Below are 24,152 nucleotides of genomic sequence, written 5' to 3' on the forward strand. Positions count from 1 at the left end.
CGGGAGGCGGGGCGGGCAGGTGACGGACGCCGGGCCCCCGGCGGGGAAGCTCCGGGCGAGCGGCGGGCCTAACTCACTGCCGGGCTGCAGTTGGACGCGAGCGCACCGAGGGCCCGCCGTCCACTTTAGGCGAGTTGTCCTTTTCCCGGCTGCTGGCACTGGAAACCCGTCCCGCCGGAGCCAGGGCCTCGCGAGCGCGGCGTGTAGGGAGGAGAAGGCGCGGCCCCCAGCGTGCCGGCCGGCCGTGCTCGGTAACCCGGGGAAAAGGCTAGGCTAAGCGAGGAGGAGCAGGCCTGAACCTTCTAGGGCCTCGGGCCGGGACCCGAGGAGGATGAGCTGGCTCTTTCCCCTGGCTAAGAGCGCGTCATCCTCCGCCGCCGCCGCCGGGTCCCCCGCCGGCCTCACCAGTCTCCAGCAGCAGAAGCAGCGGCTGATCGAGTCGCTCCGGAACTCCCACGCCAGGTGACCGGTGGCTTTGACCCGGGGAAAAGTGGGGCGGGCGGGAGGGCTGCCTGCAAACACCGGGGCCGGGGCCGCTCCGCAGGCCGCTCCGCCGCCAGCTGCCTCCTGTTGAGAGTCCTTCCTGTGGGTTCCCCCGAGCGTGTCCCTCGGGCCCCAGCACGGCTCAGCTCGGCTCCCGACTTGCTCACCTCTGCTGACCCAACGAGATCATCTCTCTTGATCCGTATTTAGTACGCCTCGCTCTCACGCTACTATTTCCTTGGATTCACCCAATTGTAGCTTTCCTTTTGAATTGTTAACATGCTAACACTTCGCTAGAGACTGTTGGGAAGGAGAATGCCCAAGTTCCACAAAGTGAAAAATTAAACTGTTGCCAACACCAAAGGAGAGGGAAGCCAGTGTTTTGAGCAGTTCAATCTGTGGTGGTGATGATCCTTTTGAGTTTGTAATTAAAACTCACCCTGTCTTGCAACTGTTAAAAGAGTCTGTTCACCTCTCATTCTCTTGACTTTAGTAATTGACATGCATTGCCTGGATTATTCGTTGTCTTTTTTTTGGTTTTTCGTGACAGGATTTCTCTGTAGCTTTGCGCCTTTCCTGGATCTCGCTCTGTAGACCAGGCTGACCTCGAACTCACAAAGATCCACCTGGCTCTGCCTCCAGAGTGCTGGGATTAAAGGCGTGCGCCACCACTGCCCAGCATTATTCATAGTCTTTTGAGTTTGTTTATTTTATCGTAGTCAGACTAGAAATACAGGAATTCGGGTTATTTCGACTTTTTTTTTTTTTTTTTTTTTGTCTGTAAAATCGTTTGCTGCAGCCTTTTATGTTAGTTATATGTCCGTGGGCGCTAAGGGTTTTCAAATATCAGAATATATGAGTTTTACAATTAACTGGTCCACAGCCTACTTTATGTATAGAGCCCACGTGGTTAAACTGTAGCCTTTCAAAAACCTTGTCACATTATAAACATTATAACATGTAATATGTTTTTTTAATGCATTATATATGTAGATACACATTCATTAGATAATAACATTGAGTTATTGAACACACCATCAGGGGTTATTTTTACGTTACACGTCAGTTTTGTTTTGTTTTCCCAAGCAAGTAAATAATAATCTCCAGTCATTTTAAACTTGTTCTGTAGACCAGGCTGTCCTTGAATTTAGAGATCCACCTGCCTTAGTCTCCCAAGTGCTGGGATTAAAGGTGTGTGCCACCGTATTGGATGCCTTTCTTCCTGTTCTTATCTCTACCTCTGTGTAGCATTCCTTCTACCCTGTTACAGGGACAGAACTCTCTAGAAAAGAATATTTTCTAAGAAAGGAGTGGCCTTTCCAGTTAGGGTTTCTTTTATCATCCTTGGGGAAAAGGAATTTTTGTTTCTGTGACTACTTTGAGAGGGAAAGATGGGGCAAGAGGTAAGAAAACAGAAGGAGACTGCCTCTGGAAGCATTCAAGTTCAAGGTACTCAGCATGCCCAAGTGCTATATTTAGGGTGTCAATTTCTGAAGCCCAACACATTTCAGTCTTTCTCTAAATGTTTTTTTTTTTTTTAAACCTTCAAGAGCTACACTTTCAAGGTATTATAAAATAAGCTGACTACCTTTTAAGAAACACAACAAAGGTTTTCCCCATAGAATGTCACCTTGGAAAACTGTAGACTGTTAGTACTACTATTACAGAAATACTAGTGGAATCATTTGTTAGCCTTTATTCTTTCCTGTTCATAGGGCTGGTGATTTTTTTTTGTGGTTGGAAGTTGAGGTGGAGCTTTTGAGACACTAGAATTCTTACTGCTAAAGCTAGTAATTGAGGAAAGCCATCTGAAGTTTGTACTTTGGTCCCAGTAGAAGTAATAAAACAGTAGTTGTTCATTGAAGGAGTTCTGGAGTTGGTTTAAGAGGATCAGTCAGTATCCTTAAATGGATGCACAAACTATTTTGTGCACTAATCTTTGAGAAATTTTGGACATGAGACATTATCTACACACATGTCTTTTAAGTTCTTGAGATTAATTCTAAACATTTAAGGATCTTGTAAACACTTTAACAAATTCTTAGCTTCTCTAAAATGTTAGGTGAATTTTATGGCCATTTTCTTTTACAAGTGGGGAACTGTCATAGCAGACTAAAGGTGTTTAATCAAAGCACAATGAATGTTATGAAAATGAAAAGTGGAAGTTATATAGCCTGGACTCCAGAGCTAATCTCCTAAATAACAGTAATCACACTATTCAGTCTGCCACTAAAACTTAGGAGTTCATATATAGGAAAACAAATTTTTGTACTGCTTGAAGTTTACTTCAGAAGACACTTGCTTTCCTGTCCAGGTCCATGTCCTCTGAATGCTTTAAAGAACACCTGTTTTTGTTCTGTTTTATAGGACACAGACTTAGTAGAGGTGATTTCAACCCAGGAGATGTAAATCAGTGATGATGGCCTCAACTCACACCCTCACCTCTTTGTCAGGAGGAAGGCTCCTCCTCCTCTTCATCTCTTCTTCTTTTCCTTTTCCTTTTTTTTTTTTTTTTTTTTTAAACACACAGGAGCCATCTGCTGCTTCCACAGTGCTGGATTCAGGCTTAGGTTCACATGACCGTGCCAGAAGCAGGACTCTTGACTTCATCTTGGTAAATAGAAGTTGGAGGGAAAGTCCAGGTTTTCTCAATAATATAAAGAGCTGTCTGGGAAGACAAAGGGGAGGGAAAGGCGATGTTTGGGTTTTAGACGTTATTGTGTTCATTTGGGTCACGACTGAGGGCTGACAGCGTGGTACAATAGAAGGACATTTTCCTGCTAAATTAATGAACTCTGGGGTGAGCCTCCTTCCCCTCTTTGGTACTTAGTGTTTAAGTCTTAAGCATTAAGATAAATGGTTCCTCACTGGTAAAGTGACTTTCCCCTGCTTTTCAGTGACGTGTGTTTGTGATTATCTGCGTTAACCCAGCTAATGCTTAGTTTCTAGAAGTGAGGCTGTTGAGTAGAATTTCTCTGTGCTGCACCCCAGTTAGAAAATACTACAATGGTTAACAGTGACTGTTCTAACCAAATCTCTCTTTTCTTAGTAACTAATGTTAGTTAACCTCTTTATTAACTTCTTTATCTCTAAAGCAACCTAAATCTCGGTTGCGAATGGTAATTATTATTTACAATTAACTATGTAAATCCAAAGTCACACAAGTAATAAGCCATTTTTATTACCTTTACCTGGATCTCCCAGGTAAAAGGCTTCTGAATTCATTTTAATAATAATTACATAGTAATGGAGTAATGTTTTATTTATGAGTCTTAAGTTGGTTGTGTTGACATGCATCAGAATTGTGTGTTTCTTTTGTATTGTTGTACAGCTAATAGAATCCCTACAAAAGAATCTCTGAGCCAAGAAGTTAGGAGATAAAGATAGGTCATTAACTGCCCATACAAGCTTGGGTGACTTGTCATCTTTATATGCCTTATGGCCATGCAACTGAAAGAATTGACTACTTGATCTCTTTCTGCTCTGCTCAACTAAGAAAGTCAGTTCATGGGTTGGGGATTTAGCTCAGTGGTAGAATGCTAGCCTAGCAAGTGCAAGGCCCTGGGTTCGGTCCTCAGCTCAAAAAAAAAAAAAAAAAGAAGAAGAAGCAGAAAGTCAGTTGATTTCCAGCTCCTCAGTATAATGACATTCTGAAAGGCAGAAAACAGTGAATATGAGCATTGTAGACCTGTAGGGGGAGCACAAAGGAATAGAAGCTTTGTAATGAAACTGTCTTGGATTCCAGTTCTGGTTCTAACACATTAGCTTCACAGTCTCTTGGTAAAACTTTCAGTTCTTCCAACTTCCCATTTTCTGCCTGTAAAGCTAAGAATTAAGATTCTTATGTGAAATCTGGGAGATGAGCAGGTGCTGTAGGGATTTAGGAGATGGAAGCCAGAGCCTTGAGGATGGGAGGCAAGTGCTCTACCACTGAGTTACATCCCTAGCTCTCTCTCATAGGGTTTTTGGTATTTGAATAGTAGAAACATTAACTGGCTCATAGTAGGCATATAACAAAGTACACTCCTTTTTGTACTCTCTTAGTATGCCTACAACCATTGCTTCTTAATCTAGAGCAGTGGTTCTCAAGCTTTCTAATGCTGCAACTCATTAATACAGTTCTTCATGTTGTGGAGATCCCCAACCATAAAATTATTTTCGTTGCTACTTCATAACTAATTTTGCTACTGTGATGAATTGTATTTTGGGAAAGAGAGGTTTGCCTAAGGGGTTGTGACCCAGAGGTTGATAACTGCTGATCTCAATGCTTCTGTCCAGCTTATTGTATATGTATCTTTCACAACCCTACCTGTAACTTGCTTGTCTTTGGCAGACCTCCATCTGACTGTCCATGTAGAAAACAAGTCTGTTCAGGAGAGTTAGCTAACTCATAAGTGAAGTGTCCTATTTAGAAGGGTTTAGTAAATTCCAAAGAAGCTACAGAATCTGCAGTATTGTTTAACACACAGCAAATATTCTATAAATGGCCACTGATATTTTATTCTTGCTCTTAAAAATAACAGTGTCTGTGTAGGTCAGCCTTTCATCACCAAGAAAGCACCTGAGATAAACAGACCTATAAAGAGGAAAGGTGTGTAGGAGGTAGCTCAGTTGATAATGAACTTTTCAATCCTTGGGACCCCTATAAAAAGGCTGGGCACAGTGATTCCTACTTATAATCCCAGTGTTAGGGATGCGGGATCAGGAGGATCCCTGTGCTTCACTGGCTAGTCAGCTTAGCTTCTTCAAGGAGCTCTTTGGAGAGAGGCCCTGTCTCAGGAAACAAGGTATACTGCTTCCTGAGGAACAATATCAGAGGTTCACTTTCATATACATGTGCATACTGTGTACCCAAACACCATAAAAGGAAGGGAGACTTACTTGATTTCACAAATTCAGAGGCTTAAGCAGTGGTTGGCACTCTTGCTGAGCTTTTCAGCCTACGGCTAGGCAAAACGTCATGGTGGTAGTGCATGGCAGAGGAAATTACTTCTGCTATGACAGCTAAGCGGCAGAGAGAGATGAGAGACCAGAGCCCAAATATCTCCTTCAAGTGCATGCTCGGTTACCCAGCTTCCTTCTGTTAGGCCCTCCTCCTAAAGGTTCCCTTACCTCCCAAGTAGTACCACAAGCTGTGATGCAAGCTTTCAGCTCATGGGCCTTTGGAGAACACTCAAGATCTAGACCTGTAGTAAAACTATAGCGTAGTCTTTAAAACATCCTTTGGTACTCTGTTTTGCTACCATTCCATGGATCACAGAGTTCGTTTTGATTATTCAAACCTTTACCCATGTAGCTTCCCTGGAGAGTAAGCTTTTGAGTAGTTCTTGACTCACAGCTTTACACTTTATTCTTTGTTCATAGTGTAAGGCTTTCACCTTCAACTTTGGCTTAAGTCTTTCTGTAGGTTTTACTCAGTTCATAAGACTCAAAAACATTGAACCCTAGCACACTTGTAATGAGAGTATATGTACATTGTCTTTTTAACTTACTCTTATTTTTATTAAAGAGTTCATATTCAGTAAAGTTGGGGTTTTAGGTTAAAATATCCAAATCTCCAATTTTTTTTAATAGACTTTATTTTTTTAGAGCAGCAAAATTAAACATAAGCCCTACCCCATCCCCGTCATGATTCCTCCAACTTTTCTTTTTAAAATAGGGACATCTGGAAAGATCTGGCAGTAATTTCTATAAAGCGACATTTGCTTCAAGCTAGGGAGCCTGTCCTCTGTGCCGGGAGGCCCATTTTCCAGTTCACCATCCTCTGTTGTGCAAACAACTGTATATTCACATGCATTACCTACTACTGTAGGCATTTGAGATGAACTTGTTGCAGTAAAAAGTTCTATAGGACGGCTGAGGAGATGAGGCAGTGTAGGCAAGAAGCCTTGCTGCACAAGAATGAGGAATCACGTTCAGATGTTAGCACCCACTTTGAAAAAAGCAACTATTGTTACATGTGCACCTGTAACCGTAGGAGGCAGAGGCTGCAGACTCACTGGGCTTTTCTGGCCAGCAGTCTGTCTCCAGATTCAGTAAGAAAGCCTGTCTCAAGGGAATAAGGTGGAGAGTATTAAAGCAGGATGCCCCAAATCCTCCTCTGGCCTCTACCTACACACCCACCTGCATACACGTATAACACGCACGCACGCACGCACGCGTATAGGAATCTGCTATGCCTTGGTCTATTGAAACTAGAGAATTCTACAAAATGCAGTATTTGGGCTCCATAAATGGTCTTTGAGTTATGCTGTAGTAAACCAAGATTATATGTGTTGAGCAATCCCATAATTAAGTTTGATCCATTGAGTGCATAGTCTATAAGAAGGAATTAAAAGCGATAATTGTAGAGTATATGGTATAATAAAAAGCATGTTATGATTTAAGAAAATATTTCGTGAATAGATTATAACAACTCAAGCTGTTAAAGAAATTAACCTCATTTAAAAAATAAGTCCAAGTGCTTTTCACCAGGACAGTCAGAGGTTTCTGTCTCTGAAATAGTCCGCCCTGTTGTGTGGCCTGTGGTGAGGCAGCACATCACAGCACTACATGTCACAACATGCTGCACAGCTGTTCACTGGACAGCAAGGTTACAGTAAGAGACTCTGGTTCTATAATCTTCTTTAAGGGGCATGCGTCTAAACGTAAATCCCTCACTTACTGGGCCTCCTTGTAAGCGTCACTCCTTTCCGGCAGTACCAACGTGATACTACAGGCCCAAACTGTAGCAGGTACCCTGTTTTATTTTACATCTGAAGCTTTTTCAAGAGTGTGTTCCTGGATTCTCTATTCCCAGTTGCTAAGTCTCAGTTGACTTTTAAACGTGCTTTGGATGATGTTTTCCCTCTCTGTTCTCCTCCAGGTTTCTTCTGTTTTATAGCTCTTCCTATATTCTTGGCCATTATCCTGTCTGCCCTTTAGAACACTGCTGAGAAGATAGGAAATGAGTGCTACATGTCACACACTCTTGAAAACAAGTCAAAGCAAGGAGTTTACATTAGAATTTCTTACATCTGTGTTCTCCAGCAGACTGATTTAGGCTGGAGTATTTTCCAGATAACACAGACCATGTATTTGAGCTGTTTATTTTAAATTTTTAGTTCCTTTGTTTTTTGTTTTCATATCAACTACATATATATGCAAATACGTGTGCTTATTGATTTGTTCTTCTGAAGATATTAACCATACAAAATTGAAGTCTCCTATTTGCTATTTTCTCGAGTGTTTTTCTTCCTTCCTTCCTTCCTTCCTTCCTTCCTTCCTTCCTTCCTTTCTTTCTTTCTTTCTCTCTCTCTCTCTTTCTTTCTCTCTTTCTTTCTTTCTCTCTCTCTCTTTCTCTCTTTCTTTCTTTCTTTCTTTCTTTCTTTCTTTCTTTCTTTCTTTCTTTCTTTCTTTCCTGTTTGTTGAGTTGGGTGCCTGCCTTTTGATAGTTTTGTTTATTTTTTGAAAGCCTTTTGATGTTCTTATGTTCTTATTTCTGTGACTCTCTGTTTGTGGTTACTTTATCTGTGATCTAAAACTTGCCCGTGGTAATGAAAGGAAAAGAATACCTAGTTCTCTGCACGGCCAGAGTCGGGTCCTGCAGCACTGCCATCTTCAGTTTTCCGTCTCTTGAGGTCTGTCTCACCATGTTAGTTGTCAGTGCATTTATCGCTGTTGTTTACGTTGGAGCAAGCCGGAAGAAGAGGAAGGACCTTCCCTCTCCCTACACAGTCTTCTTTGCACCGGCTGGTTCCAGGGCTTGAGGACCCTTACACTGCTCTTCACTTTGCATCCGCCATATGTTTGGGGATGAATCTCATCTCTTATCCTTTAAGAGTCTCACTGTGAAGCTCTGGCCTGGGCTCACTGTTTAGACCAGGCTGGCCTTGACTGTGGAATGCTCCTGCTTCTGAGTCCCGAGTGCCTAGATGACAGTTGCGCACCACCTGCCTGCCTGCCTTTCATCTCCTGTCTTGCAGGCGTCCTCAGATTCTCTTGTGGCTTATGGTAGTGCTTGCTTTCAGTGCTGTCACTGATTGACGTTGTTAAGAAAGGAAAATTGTATAAGTCCTTTGAGAGGTTTACCTATGAATGATGATCTGAATTACCAAGTACTGGGGGAATATACATGGCATCTTCATCTTGAAGCTGTGTGCTCCTTCAGAGACATAGCCATTTCAGTATTCCCAGTTTCTTGAAAATTGCTAGGTACATAGTATCTGTAGATGAATTGCTAAATGGTCTTATTAATAAAAAATCCAGAGCCAGATACTGAGATTAAAACCTGAGAGATCAGAGGAATAGGAAAAGCCACAAGCCAACCTCACCTTACAGACGCCTCTGTTTCCAAAGAAACCGACTTCCTGTGTACCCACGCCTATATGCCTTTCCCTTCTGCCATCTCATTTCTTCTCTCCACCAGCTACGTCACTTCCTGTCTGTCTGTACAGACCTCTGTGGTTAGTGCTGGGATTAACGGCGAGTGTCACCATCCCTGGCTCTGTTCCCAGTGTAGCCTTGAATTCACAGATCCAAATGGATCTGCCTCCCGAATGCTAGGATAAAAAGTGTGTGCTACCATTGCATGAATCTATGTTTAATATAGTGGCTGGCTTTTTCCTCTGATCCTCAGATAAGCTTTATTAGGGTGCACAATATTTGGGGCGCACAATATATCACCACAAGTATCTGTTCAGTTTTACTGTGTTTGGAGAAATCTTTGTTTACATATATAAGCAGAAACCAAACAATAAAGATGGTTTATTTTTTAAAGGTAACTTTTAACCATAACTAATATAAGTTTTGGATTCAAATTTGGGGACTACCAAAAATGTGAGGCCAATTAATTAATTATATATTCTGATTAACAGAAGTTTGAAATTTTTAGATTTATGTGTATGAGTGTGGTGCCTGCACATATGTAAGTGCATCATGTGTATGCATGGTGCTCAACATGAGAATAAGGCACTGGCTCCTCTGGATCTGGAGTTACAGATAGCTGTGAGCTGCCATGTGGGTGCTGGGAACTGAACTTGGGTCCTCTAAAGGAGGAAGAAGTGCTCTTAGCTGTTAAAACATCTCTCCCATCTCTCTTTATAGTCCAGATCAGCAGTTCTCAAGTTGTGAGTCACAATCCCTTTGGGGCTGAACAACCCTTTCACAGAAGATGTATACCAGATATTTACATTATGATTCATAAAAGTAGCAAAATTACTGTTAGGAAGTAGCAATGAAAATAATTTGTGGTTGGGGTCACTGCAACATAAGGAACTGTATTAAAGAGTTGAGGCATTAGGAAGGTTGAGAACCACTGTTCTAGATTTATATAGCTCCAAATACTTAGAAACATTGAAGTAAAACTTTGTCGGGCATTGTCTAGTAAATGCAAGAGCCTGGATTTGATCCCCAGCACATTATAACTAGTGTGACTGTCATTCTGAAGGTAGTTATGAGAATGCTTATTATAGCATGATTTATATTAAAATTAAAAAATATATGATTATTCTATTGGCCATTTATATTAGAATATTATTCAGCCATTAAAATAATAAAGTAACATTTCCACTAATGCGAATTTAGTTATCACAATAAATTATTGGGTGAGGAAAAGTAAGTTATAAAATTGTGCAGTGTAATTATAGTTTTGTCATAAAGAACGATGTAAATGTAGAAGATATTAAAAAGTTATAGTAGTAGTTGCCTTAGTGATAAGGTCCTAAGTTGCTAATACAATCTCTTAACTGAATTTTTCCATTGAGAATAATTAGAATAGCAAATGTGAGCCAAGACTGGTGGTGTATGCCTTTAATCCCAGCAACTGGGAAGCAGAGGCAGGGTAGATCTCTGTGAGTTCAAGGCCAGCTTGGTCTTGTTTAATTAAGTAGAGTAATTAGATATCTATCTGCTGTTTTATAATGCATCTAGGAATACGCATTACTATTTGTCTTGATTAACAAGTTTTGTTCGGTTCTCATTAATAACTTTCTTTGTGTGTGTGTGTGTAAGATTGATTTCAGGACTGACCACTTGGTTTTGGGTAACCAGTTAAGGAGCTCATCCCTGGTGAAGACTAATTCTCCTGATCTCAGTGGTCCTTGGTTGCCTGTCTCTTTGTCTAGATGTGGGACCCTGTGAGTTTTCCCCTTTCTACATTAGCATGTCTGTTGTTTGGTTTTGCTCTTTTGAGGGGCCTGCCACCCAGCTCCCAAGTAAATTCACACATGCAGGCTAATTTTCCTTCTGAAGGCCTGGCCTTAGCTTGGCTTGTTTCTTAACTTTAAATTATCTCATCTTCCTTTTGCCTCTGGGCTTTTCCTGTTCTCTGACTTCTATAACTCTTACTCCCTGGCTTGCTGTGTAGGTGTCTGGCCCTGGAGTCCTCCTCCTCCTCTGGCTCCTAGATCTTAGATCTCCTCCCAGATTTCTCCTTCTATTTATCCTCTCTCCTGCCTCGCTATTGGCCATTCAGTTCTTTATTAGACCATCAGGGGTTTTAGACAGGCACAGTAACACAGCTTCACAGAGTTAAACAAATGCAACATAAACAAAAGTAACACCTTAAAATAATATTCTACTATGCCTGTCTACTCATGTTGTCCTTGTTAAACCTCTTGTCACGGCATTTATGAGTGGAGCTTTCCTGTCATTTCTAGGAGACATAAGCTCACAGCAGGTTTCCTACTTCTCTGGCTCTTACAGTCCCCTGCTTCCACCTCTGAGACATCCCCTGAGCCTGAGGTGCAGGAGTGGTGGTGTAGATGGCTCCATTTGGGCAGGGTACCCAATGATCATTGTTCCTTGCATTTTTGGCCAGTTACAGTTTTCTCTAACAGTCTTTGTGTAAAGAGATGCTTCTCTGATGAGGCGCGACAGCTACACTTATGTGCGATTATAAAGCTAAGTACTTATTGTGCCGTTAGGAATGATCCTGGTTTAGTAAAGTAGAGGTCGTGGCATCACTAACCCCAGGGGGTTGCCAAGTTTCCATTACCAGGCCTAATTTCCCTTGTGTTGAGCAGGCCTTAGGTCTAATTGGACAGCTATTGTTTAGTGCCAAGATATGAATGCCACGATTGCATCCTTATGGATATTTTGCCATGCCGGTCATTATTGTGGTTCATAAGTGTCACAGCTGGGCAGGACTATTGATTGCTTCCCTTCCTTGGCAGCTTGTGTTTTAGTATGTTTCCTACGATTTTTTAAAATAAAAATTCAGACAGTGACTGAAAATCTTAGTGAGTTAAAACTTTATTACCACAAATCTGAGACGGTACAACTTAAGTAAATTTTCTAAATGCTTTAAAAAAAATAACACTTAACACATTGAACAGTTATTTGCCTTGTAATCTCCTGAAACCTTTACGTATATGAACTTGCTTAATGTGACATCACAAGGCAGATGGATGTTTTTAATATAACCATCTCTCATTCGGGGGAAAAAAAAAGGTTCAGGAACTTGTATTGATCTAATTCCAAGTGTTTTCGTCAGTGTTCTATTGCTGTGAAGAGACACTTATGACCAAGGCAGCTCTTACCAAAGAGAATGTTTAATTGGAGGCTTGCTCACAGTTTCAGAGGTTTAGTCCATTATCATCATGGCAGCATGCATTTTGTTGGAGCAGTAGCTGAAAGCTACATCCTGATCCACAGGCCAAGTGAGAAAACGGCCTAGCATGGACTTTTGAAACCTCAGAGCCTACCCCCAGTGGCACTTTCTCCAGCAAGGCCACACCTGCTCAAATACTACTACACTTCCTAGTCCTTCTCAAAGAGTTCTTTTTTGATAACCAAGCGTTCAAATATATGAGCCTGTGGGGGCCATTCTTATTCAAACCGCCACAGCAAGTAAAATGGCGTATGTGGGATTTGATCTCAGGAGTCTGTCTTTAATAAGCCTTGCTAAGATGCTCTACTTGACTTAACTGATAAGAAGATTCTTTCACTATTCATTCCTTGTGCAGTGACATCTTGGTAATGTAGAGGAATGAAGAAAGTTTGGACTTTAATGCCACTTAATTATGTGGCATTCATATAGAGGAGGAGGGTGTCAGCCTAAACCCAGTTCCCAAAGAGAAGCTTTCCTAAAAATCACGTAAATCCTGACTATCTGTTTGAATCTAGCTTAGCTGCTTCTTTCTTTCTTCTTCTTATTTTAATATTTGAGAGTTCTATACAGTGTATTTTGTTCTGTAGTTTATTTCCTCCATACATCCAGGTCCATTCCACTTCTCTACCTACTCAACTTTGTGCTCTCCTTTTTTATTTTATTTCTTTTAGTTTTTGCATCAAATCCAATTTGCGCTAGCTATGTGTTCTTGGATATGTGGCCTTCCACCAAAGCAGGGTTGACCAAGAGGCGACGCTCCTAAAGAAAGCTAACTCTCCCTCTTCCAACAGCTATGATTGGCAGTAGCTCCTCACCTAGGGGTGGGACTTGGTGTCCACCTCCCATCTCCATGCTAGTATGGGTCTGACTTAAACTTTGATGTGCTTTGTGCATGTTGTCACAATTACTGTGAGTTCATATGTACAGCTGCCTTTTCGTGTCTGGAGGGTGTTGCCTCCATGTATTTATTTATCAACCACCTCTGACTCTTACAGTCTTTTTTACCCCTCTTTCACAATGACCCCTGAGCCTTGGAAGGAGAGGATTTGATATAGATGCCCCATTTAGGGCTGAGCATTCCTTAGTCTCTTATTCTCTGTACCTTGATCTGTTGTTGTATTGCAAATAGAAACTTTTCTGATGAAGTTTGAGAGATGCGTTAATCTATGCAAAGAACACTAAGCCACTTGGAGTCAGCTTACTTCTGTGTTATTTAGCTGTTCTCCCCTAGACCTATGACTTGCTTGGCTGCAGATTCTTGTCCCTGTCATGGTGCTGGGTTATCGTGTTGTGGAGAGGCTGTAAATACAATCAGAAAGTGGTGAGGTTTCCATTATGTTTGTGCCACTAGTGCACCAGGGCACAGCCTTGCCAGCCAGTCATTTTAGCATACAGGGTTCACGGGTGGATTGATGATTGCTTTTCTCCTCCAACCATAATTTATGGTAAGACCCTATCAGCCTGGACCAGCAGGCTGTTCTTCAGTGATAGGTCCTTGAAGGGTGGACCTGGTATGAAAAAAATAAAGAAGACAGGAAAGTTGGGGTCAGGAGGTCTTCTTGCATAAGCTGATGCCTTATGCCAAGCAAGTTTATTAAGTATAGCATCTTACATACAGTCTGCAGGGGGAAGAATGGGACAAATTCAACAGAAAGCTATCATACAATGGGATGAGGTCAACAGGACGCCAATCAAGCAACATTGTTCAAAAGAAATGCAGGATATCTCAAGCATGTCACAGACTGAGCACACAACAGCCTTGGGACTGATAACCATAGCCCCTTTCGGAGAGGAGTTAGGTTCCTAGGATCAGAAGTTGCTGCTTTCCCAAGGCCTTGGCTTCAGCCTGACCAAGCATATTACTTGTTTTAGACAAGGACCTACATTCCTTCTCCATATATCAGGGCATCAGGAAAAGCATTGGATCTCCTTGGCTCCCAGTCCTTGTTGCTGAAGTCACTATATACTTGAGACATAGAACAAGGAAAAATCAAGCTGATTCTGACCTGGAAGCTTCATCCCTTATGGTCAGCTTTCATACTGATGGAAGGTGCTACACATGCTACTGAAAGAGAAAAGTCAAAGAAAAGGAGAAAATTTCTTAGCTATTTCTTGTCAGTGTCAGCCTCATTCCATAGGGTATTAGAGGGAAAAGCTTATTTGTGTCTAGGACTCTCCATGGCTCCATCCCAACAGTGGAGGTGTGAATGAGAATGGCCCCATAGGTTCATATACGTGCACGCTTGGTCCCCTGTTGGTGGAACTGTTTGGGAAGAATTAGGAGGTGTGGCCTTGTTATAGGAGGTGTGTCACTGGAGGAGGGCTTTGAGGTTTCAAAGGCACACGGCAAGCTCAGTCTCTCTCTCTCTGCCTCCTATTTGTGAATCAGATGTAAGCTCTCAGCTAAAGCTAATGCCTGCCTGCTGCTGTACTCCACACCATGATGGCCAATGGCTAGACCACTGAAACTATGAACAAGACCCCATTTAAATGCTTTTTGTAAATTGACTTGGCCCTGCTGCTGTACAGCAATAGCAAAGTATCTGAGACATCAACACTTAGGAACCTTTAAAGTACACAAGATTTACATATTTGAGAGGCCAGGTTTTAATTAAAGGCCAGAAAATAAAGTAGTCCAAAACAAAAAATGAAGAAAATAATAAGCTTTGTTGAAGCTGTTTGAAATAACTAAAAGAAAAGGAAGTACATCATTATGCATTTGCTTGGCCTTTCAAAGATTCATAAATAAATGTCCTCTACTGAATCAACTGAGTACTACTTTGTGTGTTCCCTGTAGAACAATTATGAATGTTAACATTTCAAGTGAACTCCCAAAAGTTTGATATTTCTTACGTTTTAGTTGTAAATATGACTACAGTCAATAAGATAAACTGCTTGTATGATGATGTCAAGTGATAAGGGCTTTTTATTGGGAACTCTGCTCTGATAGCATTAATCAAGACTCTGAAAGTAGTAGCTCAAACAAGATAAAAGCTTATTTTGCTGTCACATAAAAGAAACTTAAAGTTAGGCATGGTGACACCTGTCCTTAATCCCAGTACTTAGTAGGCAGAGGCAGATGGACTTCTGTGATAACACCAGCCTGGGCTACATGCATACAGTAAGACTTGTCTCAAAGAAAACAAAACAAACAAGCAAACAAAAACTGAGTCTGGCAATTTTATGCTTATGAAGGACCCCAGCTAGTTGTCTCATTGCTGTGTAGTGCCTTGCCACCCATTCATAGGAGCCTCAAAGTGACTGTTCCTATAACAGGAAGTAGGAAGAAGGCAAGAAAGGCAGTTCTACTGTAAGCTGCTTCCCTGGAGATCCACCCTACTACTAACTATATTTTTATTAGCCGGGACATAAAGTCTTTATCAAGAGCTACTTACAAGAAAGAGTATGGCTACAGGGTGGCTACCTTTGGGGAAGAAGAGGAAAGGTGGAAAGCAGCCAGGAGCCGTTCGTTATCTTGTCTCCCCAAGTGACACTCATCAGGACTTGTTGGTTTAAGCTCTTAAGACCCAGACGTTCCCAGCTGCCTGCAAAGCTGGATAGTGGCACAGTTACCAGAAATCAGATTCGGGTTGACCTATATTACCAAGGAAGCTTGCAGTTGCTTCTACTACTGATAAATTGGATAGAATTATATTAAATCAGTCTAAGATTAATCTGAGTTTTTCTTGTATGTTTTCCTGAGCATCCCTTCCCTTACCCTTTGGATATTTTAGAATATTATTGCCTAAATATTTGATAAGCCTTTCCAACTATGGTAATTTTCTCTTTAGATACAAGCTGTATCAATGCTATCCAAATGCTGTGATTAAAATTAAGACATTTAGTAGGTTATAGCATTTAACATTTGGTTTTGATATTAATAATTTTATAGCATTGATCTCTTTATGTCTTTTCTAAATTTTCTCTTATAGTATAGCTGAAATACAAAAAGATGTAGAATACAGATTGCCATTCACAGTAAACAACCTGACAATTAACATTAATATGTAAGTAGAATTCTTTTCTATTTTTTGTGTATTAGTTTTTAAGTTTTGCTTTATGTCTTACTAGCCTGGCAGTACTAATGTGTGAATAGATTGTAATCTATATTTTATGTAATAGGAACTAACTTTTGTTTTGAATCTTAGTTAATATCAGACATATGCTCTTCAAATGAACTTATTTACAGTAACTGTAACATAAAATAGTGCTCAGTTCAGTGAAATAAAATCTTTATGGCTCATTGTTTAGCACATGGACATAGGCCTTCATTAAATACTGGTTCTGAACAAATCCAAGGACGGAGCGGTAGCTCTGGCAAGCATTAAAGCACATTAACGTGACAAGTATGAGCTTTATGAATCGACATAGTAGTAACCTTACAAATTAGGATGTATTACAGACTCATAAATAAAGGGCTGGGAACAAACTCATTGTTTGGCTCCAAAAGCTGCTGTTGCCTCTTCTACAAACTAATTTAAAAATTTTCAGCTATAAAAACAAACAAACAAAAAACCCCTATAGCTGTATAAATGACTTCATTTTAGTTCCCATCCAATATCCAGGTAGACATAGGTAGAAGAGTCCAACAAAATCCAGTTTTTGATAATGCTGTCAGCTATAGAGTGAGTTCCAGGAAAAGCGCAAAGCTACACAGAGAAACTGTCTCAAAAATCCAAAAAAACAAAACAAACACACACACAAAAAAGAAGTACTTTCTTTAACCAGTATATGAACAGAAAAGCTTAAAGGGAAATATTCTTAGTTTTTAAAACTTAGAAAACAGTTATGGATTTAATAAACTTCTATTAAAATATTTTTATAAACTAATCTTAATTTTATAGTACTTAAAAAAAGTTAAATTTTGCTAGGCAGTAGTGGCACACACTACTTTTTAATTTAATTTAATTTAATTTAAGTCCTTGGGAGGCAGAGGCAGGCGGATCTCTGTGAGTTCGAGGCCAGCCTGGTCTACAGAGCAAGATCCAGGACAGGCTCCAAAGCTACACAGAGAAACCCTGTCTCGAAAAGCCAAAAAAAAAAAAAAAAAAAAAGTTTTTTACTCTTTTGATTTATGAGATTTTTATTCTTACTGGGAACCATGTGATTTTCCCTCAGTATGAGGAGAGGTGTTAAGCACAGCATTTAGGAATTAGATAAACAAAGGTTCAATGACAGGTGTGGTAGTTCAATCTTAGCTACTTCCCTTTGTATCCCCTTCCTCTTTAGTAGTGTATGCATGCTGAGGTAATTCTAGGCAGGACTTAACAGGTGAAACACACATGCACTCAGAGCCAGGGCCATAATCCACTAAACAGCCAGGTGGAGTTTTTGCATGATTTTCTGGATACAAGTGTACAATCTAATTTTTAGCTGAGATTTTTATTCAGCAAGTTATATTATCTTTGAAATGAGTTAGTTGACATGCTAAAAAGACTGTTTTGTAATACATGGAGCCCATATTCCACATTAAAAAGAATCTATTGTATTGAATTACTGTGTTATCTTAGTGCCAAAACATAGCCTTTTATATATTTTCAGTGTGGTCAATATCTATGATAAAGCACTTGTTACTAAAGAATTAATCCATATAAGTCAATGTGAAAGTTTAATTTGCTTTTAAATAACTTTGTTTTAGGATTATGATGTATTTTTTTTTCATTTGTTTGTGTTTTTTGTTTTTTGTTTTTTTGTGTGTGTGTGTGTTATTCCTTTACTAGATTACTTCCGCCACAATTTCCTCAGGAAAAACCAGTGATTAGTGTTTATCCACCAATAAGACATCACTTAATGGATAATCAAGGACTATATGTCACCTCTCCATTAGTAAACAATGTATGTATATGCTATAGTTTATTTCAGAATAATCTAACACATTTATTACATTTTGAAATTTTCATTTTGAAATTAGTAATCTTAACATTTCCTTAGACAATACTGTTTACTTAAGCCTATGACTTGAAGTTTTTGGATACAATGTGGTTGATTAATGTGACAAGTTGCAACTTAAATATACCCTGAGTATTTACCTCTGAACAATCCAATTATTGTAAAGTGTGAAGTATGAGAATATTTTAGCTCCATTATTGATTAAATAGACTTTTAACCTGATTTTTTAATTACCAAATATTTATAGTATTGATTCTATAAGAAAGTGTTGTAAGTCATGGATTGTTAGTATGTTGACACAGTGCTCTTTGCTTTTCTATTTACTTTTTCTTTATTTTTATTTTATGTGTATTAGTGTTGTGCCTACATGTAAGTGCACCACATGTGTGCAGCACCCACAGAGGTCAGAGCAGAGTGTCATATCACCTTGAACTGGAGTTAGAGAGGTTGTGAGCTACCATGTGGGTGCTAGGAACTGAACCTGGGTCCTCTGCAAGACATGGAATGCTCTTACCCACTGAGCCATCACTCCAGCCCTCTTCTGGTTATTCCTTCCTGCAAACGTTGGTTAAGATTTCAAATGACATTTATTACCATGAAATTTTGCCATCCTGTTTTGAGAGGGTTTTTATCATTATGTATTACTGTTACTTTCAGTTTACTATGCACTCAGATCTTGGAAAAATTATTCAGAGTCTTTTGGATGAGTTCTGGAAGAATCCTCCAGTTTTAGCTCCTACTTCAACAGCATTTCCATAGTAAGTATATTTATAGTATGTAACTTTAGCACAAGGCCAACGTTTTCAGAGGCTGCTGTGTATTTCTCTTGTAGCTGTTTATTCCCCTACCTTTGTGATAACAGACATGGTACTATTCTTGAATTTCATTTTGGCTACTACCTATAGACCTCTAACTATAGTAGATGAGGGTTTTAACTGTCACAAAAGTTCCCTTCTCCTCAGTGAAAGTACATCATGATTTCTACATAAGTCTATTTGGTGTGTTTGTCACATGACTCTTAAGTATTAGCCATTGCTGAGCCAAGTGTGTTTTTTATCCCATTTTTGTTCATGTCATAGCGGGCAGGTGATCTCTGAGTTCTGTGTTTGGTTGTTTTTCCTCCACTTCTTTGTTAGTTAGACCTCATTCTGTTGCCCAGGTCTCATTCGGTAACTCCCCTTTGTTGTCGTCTTGACATTTCCTTTGCTGTTTTCATGTAGTGGACTGTTTGCTTCTTAGCTTTTCTAAGTCTCTTTTTAAGGTTGTCTCCTAATATCTTGGTTTACTATCTTCCAATAATTTCCTGAGTAAAGCATTAGCATGAATAACAAATCATATCAGAACTTGTACTTAAAATAGTGAGGTGTGTGTTATAGGGATCTGAGGCCTGAGCCTGTGGCCTTGCACGTGTCAAGCAGGGGCCACGGAGCGCCATCCCCAGTATATTTTAATGTTTTATTTTAAGACGGGCTCACACTCAGGTACCTAGATTTGCTTGGAACTTGCAGTGTAACCAGCAGAGCTTGAAGTGAGCATCTGTGTCTCAGTCTCTGGGTAGCTAGAATTATAGGCCTGTGCCACCATGCTTAGATGTTTCTCTTTATGAGTCTATAGTTAGGTTAGGTACTAGTGGTAACTAGTTTGTTCTACTTTTTCAGTAGTTGGTGTGGCTTTAAGAAGTGTGATTGAATAATATGGAAACACACTTGATTCCCTTGTCTGGCAGTTTTTGTTAGCCAAACACTAAGACTGTAGCGGAGGCTCTCAGCTCTTACCACTGACGGCAGCCTGGGTTTCCTCGCAGCATAGCACATGGAGAGAGGTCAGACCAGCCAAGGAGAAGCTGTGCTGCCTGGTTAGCTATATCGGTGGGTGTTGTGCATCATCATTTCCGCTGCCTTTTCAGTACATCCGGCCTGAAAAGGAAGAAGAAACAGACTTCATCTCTCACTAGTGTGGCAGAATTTAAGAAAAGCATGTTTGTGGGAAGTGGGCTCTGGAAACCTTGCAGTGACTATTTTAAAAAATGCAGTCTGCCACATCTCTGATCTTAAGAATTCACCTATATCCTATATGCAAAAGTATATTCACTTTCTCTCACACAAGAACTTCCGTAGTTTAGTATATAATAGACTCACGCTCATGACCAGGTATAGAGGAGGTTTTTCAGCTGTGTTCCTTCAGAACATCTCTTAAACTGAAGAACTGTGGATTAAAATAACAATATTGTTGCCCCACATATATCCAACATGCAATGGTAGTAGACCACTGTAGACTACCCATGATGAGGGAAAACAGGAATGCTGAAATCCCGCTGGGCTCAGTGTTTTGATAGAGCCTTGGTTTTGCTTTGTGGAATGACAAGAGAATAAACTTTGGTTATTGATTTTGCTTTTGGATCATTCTTTCTATTAGATACATACATGATCTAGTGATTCATCTCAAATACAGTTTTGCTTTGGATATGTGAGGCCCTCGATTCCATCAGAAAGATAAAAGGAGGGTCACAGGAAGGAAGGAGAAAAGTGTGAGATGAAATTAAAGCCCATAAAATAATTGTCACAGTATAAAAGACCAGTAACAAGATGCATTTCCATGAAGGTTCATAGTAACAAAGATTAAATTTAGAAGTTGTAAGAGATCAGAAATTAAAATGACACCAGCTATATTTTCTTTAGTGTGTTTGTGCATGTGTACATCCAAGTATATGAGCACGTGTATGTGGGGCCAGAGGTTGATATTGGATGTCTTCCTTGACTGCTCATCTTACTGTTTCGAAACAGTTTCTCCCTGAGCCAACTTGAGCTCATCAATTGGCTAAGCAGGCTGGCCAGTTAGCGCCAGGGTTCCTCTTGTCTCCATCTCCTACCCAACTGGGGTTGCAGATGTATGTCTCTATGCCCAGCTTTTAAAAGGGTGCTAGGAATATCAGCATAAGTTCTCACACTTATGCGCACCATCAGATATAGAGATTAGATTAATGAGATTAGAATCTAGAGTACAGAGAATACAAAGTGCACAACCAAAAAATTTGAAATGTACTAAATATCTAATGTTAAATTATCTAATATTAAAGCTGTTTGTCATTTTTTTAAGTCTCAAAATTTATCTTCCAATATAAATCTTGAATCTCTGAAACTGTCTTCTTTTAACTTTTTCTGTTAGTTTTGTCATAACAACGAGTAGAGTAACTCACACAATTTTTTGTGGGAAGGTATGGCCCCGAGGATCAAGCTCAGAGCCAAGTTAGCCAGGCTAGGGCTGACTTCCTAGCTTCTCCCTATTTTTAAATCTTGAGACACTTACTCAGGCCAGTCTTGAACTCATAGCTCTCCCTGCCTCAGCCTCAGAGTAGCTAGGATTATAAGCCTACACCACCAGCCTAGCTAATACAATTATTTCAATCCATAGTTTTTACAATCTGCAGCAGGTAGAAATGAAATCCTACCTCTCCCCCTCCCCTGAAAAGAAACTCTGAAGTGTGGAAGAGTGTGAGACAAGCAGGACTGGAAACAGAAGTGCTCGCTCTGTGAGGGGCAAAGACAGAAAGCAGGAGACAGTGGCTGCAGCCTGCTGGGCTTCCATGCGGTCATCGGTCATCGGTCATCGAAGGACAGCTCTTAGGTTTGCAAAGTTCACCAGTGTGTCTTGCAGTAATGTGGAAGGAGACTCTGCCTAGTGAATGACAGGGTCTCTGTAGAGGTTTCTGGACAGTGGTGAAGGTGCTGTCTTGCTTTGCTGGCTGTAAGACACTGTGGCAGGACACAGATGAGTTAAAGACCTGCTGAATGTATCAGAGACAAGACTTGTCATTTCAAATCTTGTCGCCCATTCTGTTTTCCCTAAGTCTCAAGAAAAGCAAAGTTCAAACCGCTTTGATGGGTGTTTTAACAATGGACCTCGGATGCAGGCAGTGCCTTAGCAATTGTCCAGTAAGGAAAACATCTTCTAAACACATTAAAAGCATTGTCTCTCAGCAGCCTTACTGGAAGCCTCATATATATATTTCAGACCTTGGTTTGTTTGCTGTTGTCTAAAAAGTGAAGAGACTGTTACATCTTTAAACATCTGTAGGTCAGAAGCAGGTGGGAAAAAAAACCCACTAGCAAAAGTAGGTGTGCTTTTTCCCGTGTGTGCTGGGAGTTGCTATCTCTGTGTGTATTGTCTGCTGTGTGTGCTATCCTGACTTTGCCACTGAGCTGTGACCCTCGCTCACTCTTTCTCTATGGAATTCCTTCTAAGTCTGCTTTGTATCTCTTAGAGTGGTCTGGTTTTCTTTTTGTGCATTTTAATATTTTCATTTATTCTAGAAATAGTATTTTGACAAATACTGCAAAATTGTCCTTTAACATAGTTACTTACATACACAATGCCATTTATCCATGCCTATTTCCAGTATGGGATATTGTCAAAATAGATACTTGCCCACTTTGTAAGCATAGAAATTGTTACTTAATTTTAGTTGTTATCTAACAGTTAAATTGAGCACCATTTGCTGTTTTTAAGATGCTTTATTTTATAGAAGTTATGTACCATTCTGACGTCCACTTGTTAAGTTGCTGGAAATTCTTTATGTATTAGAGAAATTGCCTTATGTGTGATATGACTTTCAGCACCTTGATGTATGTTAGTTAGCTAGTTGAAGGTACTGGGGATAGAGCCCAGAGCTTTGGCCTTGCTAGGAAATGTTCTACACTGACCTTTTTTTGTGTTATAGTGGGCCTGGTGTTTTGGTTTGGTTTGGTTTCAGTTTCTCCAGACAAGGTTTCTCTTTGTGACAGTCCTAGTTGTCCTGGAACTTGATTTGTAGCCCAGGCTGGCCTTGAACTGATAAAGATCTGCCTGCCTCTGCCTCCCAAATGCTGATTAAAGGTGTGTGCCACCACCCCTGGCTTGTTTTGTTTTTGGTAGTGTAAAATTTGTCATTATTTTCTCTTAAAACTTTTGAGTTTGGAATTACAGAAATTCCTTCATACTTTTCCCACTTTAAGGTTGAAATATTCCAAAGATTTCTTAGTTCAAGATTTTAAAAGCTATGTATAATCCTTGATCCGTTAGTTTTTATTCTATTATGAACACTTGGCTCTTACTTTGTGCCAAACATTACCACACTATTTTTCAACTGCTCTGTTTCTACTTCCAACCATAACAACTTTTTTTCATATATTTTATATTTATTTCAGAATCTTCCTAGTCATTCACCAATAGCATGCTTTAATTTTTTAATTACTTACTAAGGTCCTATATTTATTCTGCTGTGTGGAAGAGGCAATATCTCCTTCTTTTCCTTTCTTGGATTATTTCTATTCTTGCATAGTTTCCATGTAAGCTTTTAGTGCCACTAGGGAATACTTCAAAATTCATAATGGATGTTTTTTTCTAATAAAATGTCCAACTCAGGTTAATTTCTATCATTAAAAGAAATTATAGTAGCTCTACAAAAATAATACTAGTATAAAGTGAAATAGTTTGGCAGTTATTATATAGTACTATCTACAAAATATACCTGTAAGTCTCTTTTCTTTTATATGAGAATGACTGATTGATCGATTCAGTTTTTAACTCAAATGTTTGCATTTTGATGAGTTTTCAGTGTTCATTTATTCCTGAAGTACTCCTGATTGTTTTGTAATTTGATTTCTTCACATTTTTTTGTTCGTTTTTTTTTGAGACAAGGCCTCCCTATGTAGCCCTATGGTCTACAACTCTTGGCAGAGAGGATGGCCTTGAATTAATAGGAATTTGCTTGCTTTTATCTCCCTAGTACTGGGATTAAAGGTGTGGGCCATTGAAGCTGGCTTTTTCTCACTTTCATGAGAAGAAAGAGGTTCATTTTAAAACATCTTGTTAAAATAAATATTGATAAATTACTTTCTGATTAAGTCCCAACTAAGTAATGATTTGCTACTCTTTAAAATATACATTTGTGTTTACATATGAATCTGCTTGTAATGTTTTAAACATTTTAGTAGCTCATGTATATAATTTTTCTTTCAAAATCTCTAGAAAAACAGTTTCAACTTTAAGGTAGATTTCGCCCAACTTCAAAAGCCACTTAGCAACATCCACTGCATAAATACTCTGGATAAAATGCTCTCTATAAAGAAACAAAACTAAATGATGCCATTGGAAAACTGAAAACTGTGTATGACTTTTACAGAGAGCAGTTGGATTGTTTGCTTTCTATAGC

At 39.8% G+C, this 24,152-nt stretch overlaps 1 protein-coding gene and 1 long non-coding RNA gene across 3 annotated transcripts in view; one reads left to right on the forward strand and one right to left on the reverse strand.

Annotated features, from left to right (window-relative positions):
* Positions 1–11: 11 nt before the first annotated feature.
* Vps37a (VPS37A subunit of ESCRT-I) overlaps positions 12–24,152 on the forward strand; it is a 39,181-nt gene continuing 15,040 nt past the window's right edge. Inside the window, exons 1-4 of the mRNA XM_036166400.1 lie at positions 12–462; positions 16,006–16,080; positions 17,794–17,908; positions 18,620–18,720. Of these exons, the coding sequence (XP_036022293.1) occupies positions 332–462; positions 16,006–16,080; positions 17,794–17,908; positions 18,620–18,720 (422 nt within the window). The 5' untranslated portion in view covers positions 12–331. The remainder of the gene's footprint in view (positions 463–16,005; positions 16,081–17,793; positions 17,909–18,619; positions 18,721–24,152) is intronic.
* Positions 13,065–22,696, reverse strand: LOC118568878. 2 transcript variants are annotated; one of them, XR_004942997.1, is made up of 3 exons: positions 21,411–22,696; positions 19,738–19,878; positions 13,065–14,138 (listed from the first exon to the last, which is right to left on the reverse strand). It is a non-coding gene; the product is annotated as an uncharacterized LOC118568878 (long non-coding RNA). The 2 variants fall into 2 exon arrangements; XR_004942996.1 differs by having other exon boundaries at positions 13,065–13,581; positions 14,080–14,138; positions 19,738–22,696.

The sequence above is a fragment of the Onychomys torridus genome, chromosome 17 (assembly GCF_903995425.1).
Source record: "Onychomys torridus chromosome 17, mOncTor1.1, whole genome shotgun sequence".
NCBI classification, from domain to species: Eukaryota; Metazoa; Chordata; class Mammalia; order Rodentia; family Cricetidae; genus Onychomys; species Onychomys torridus.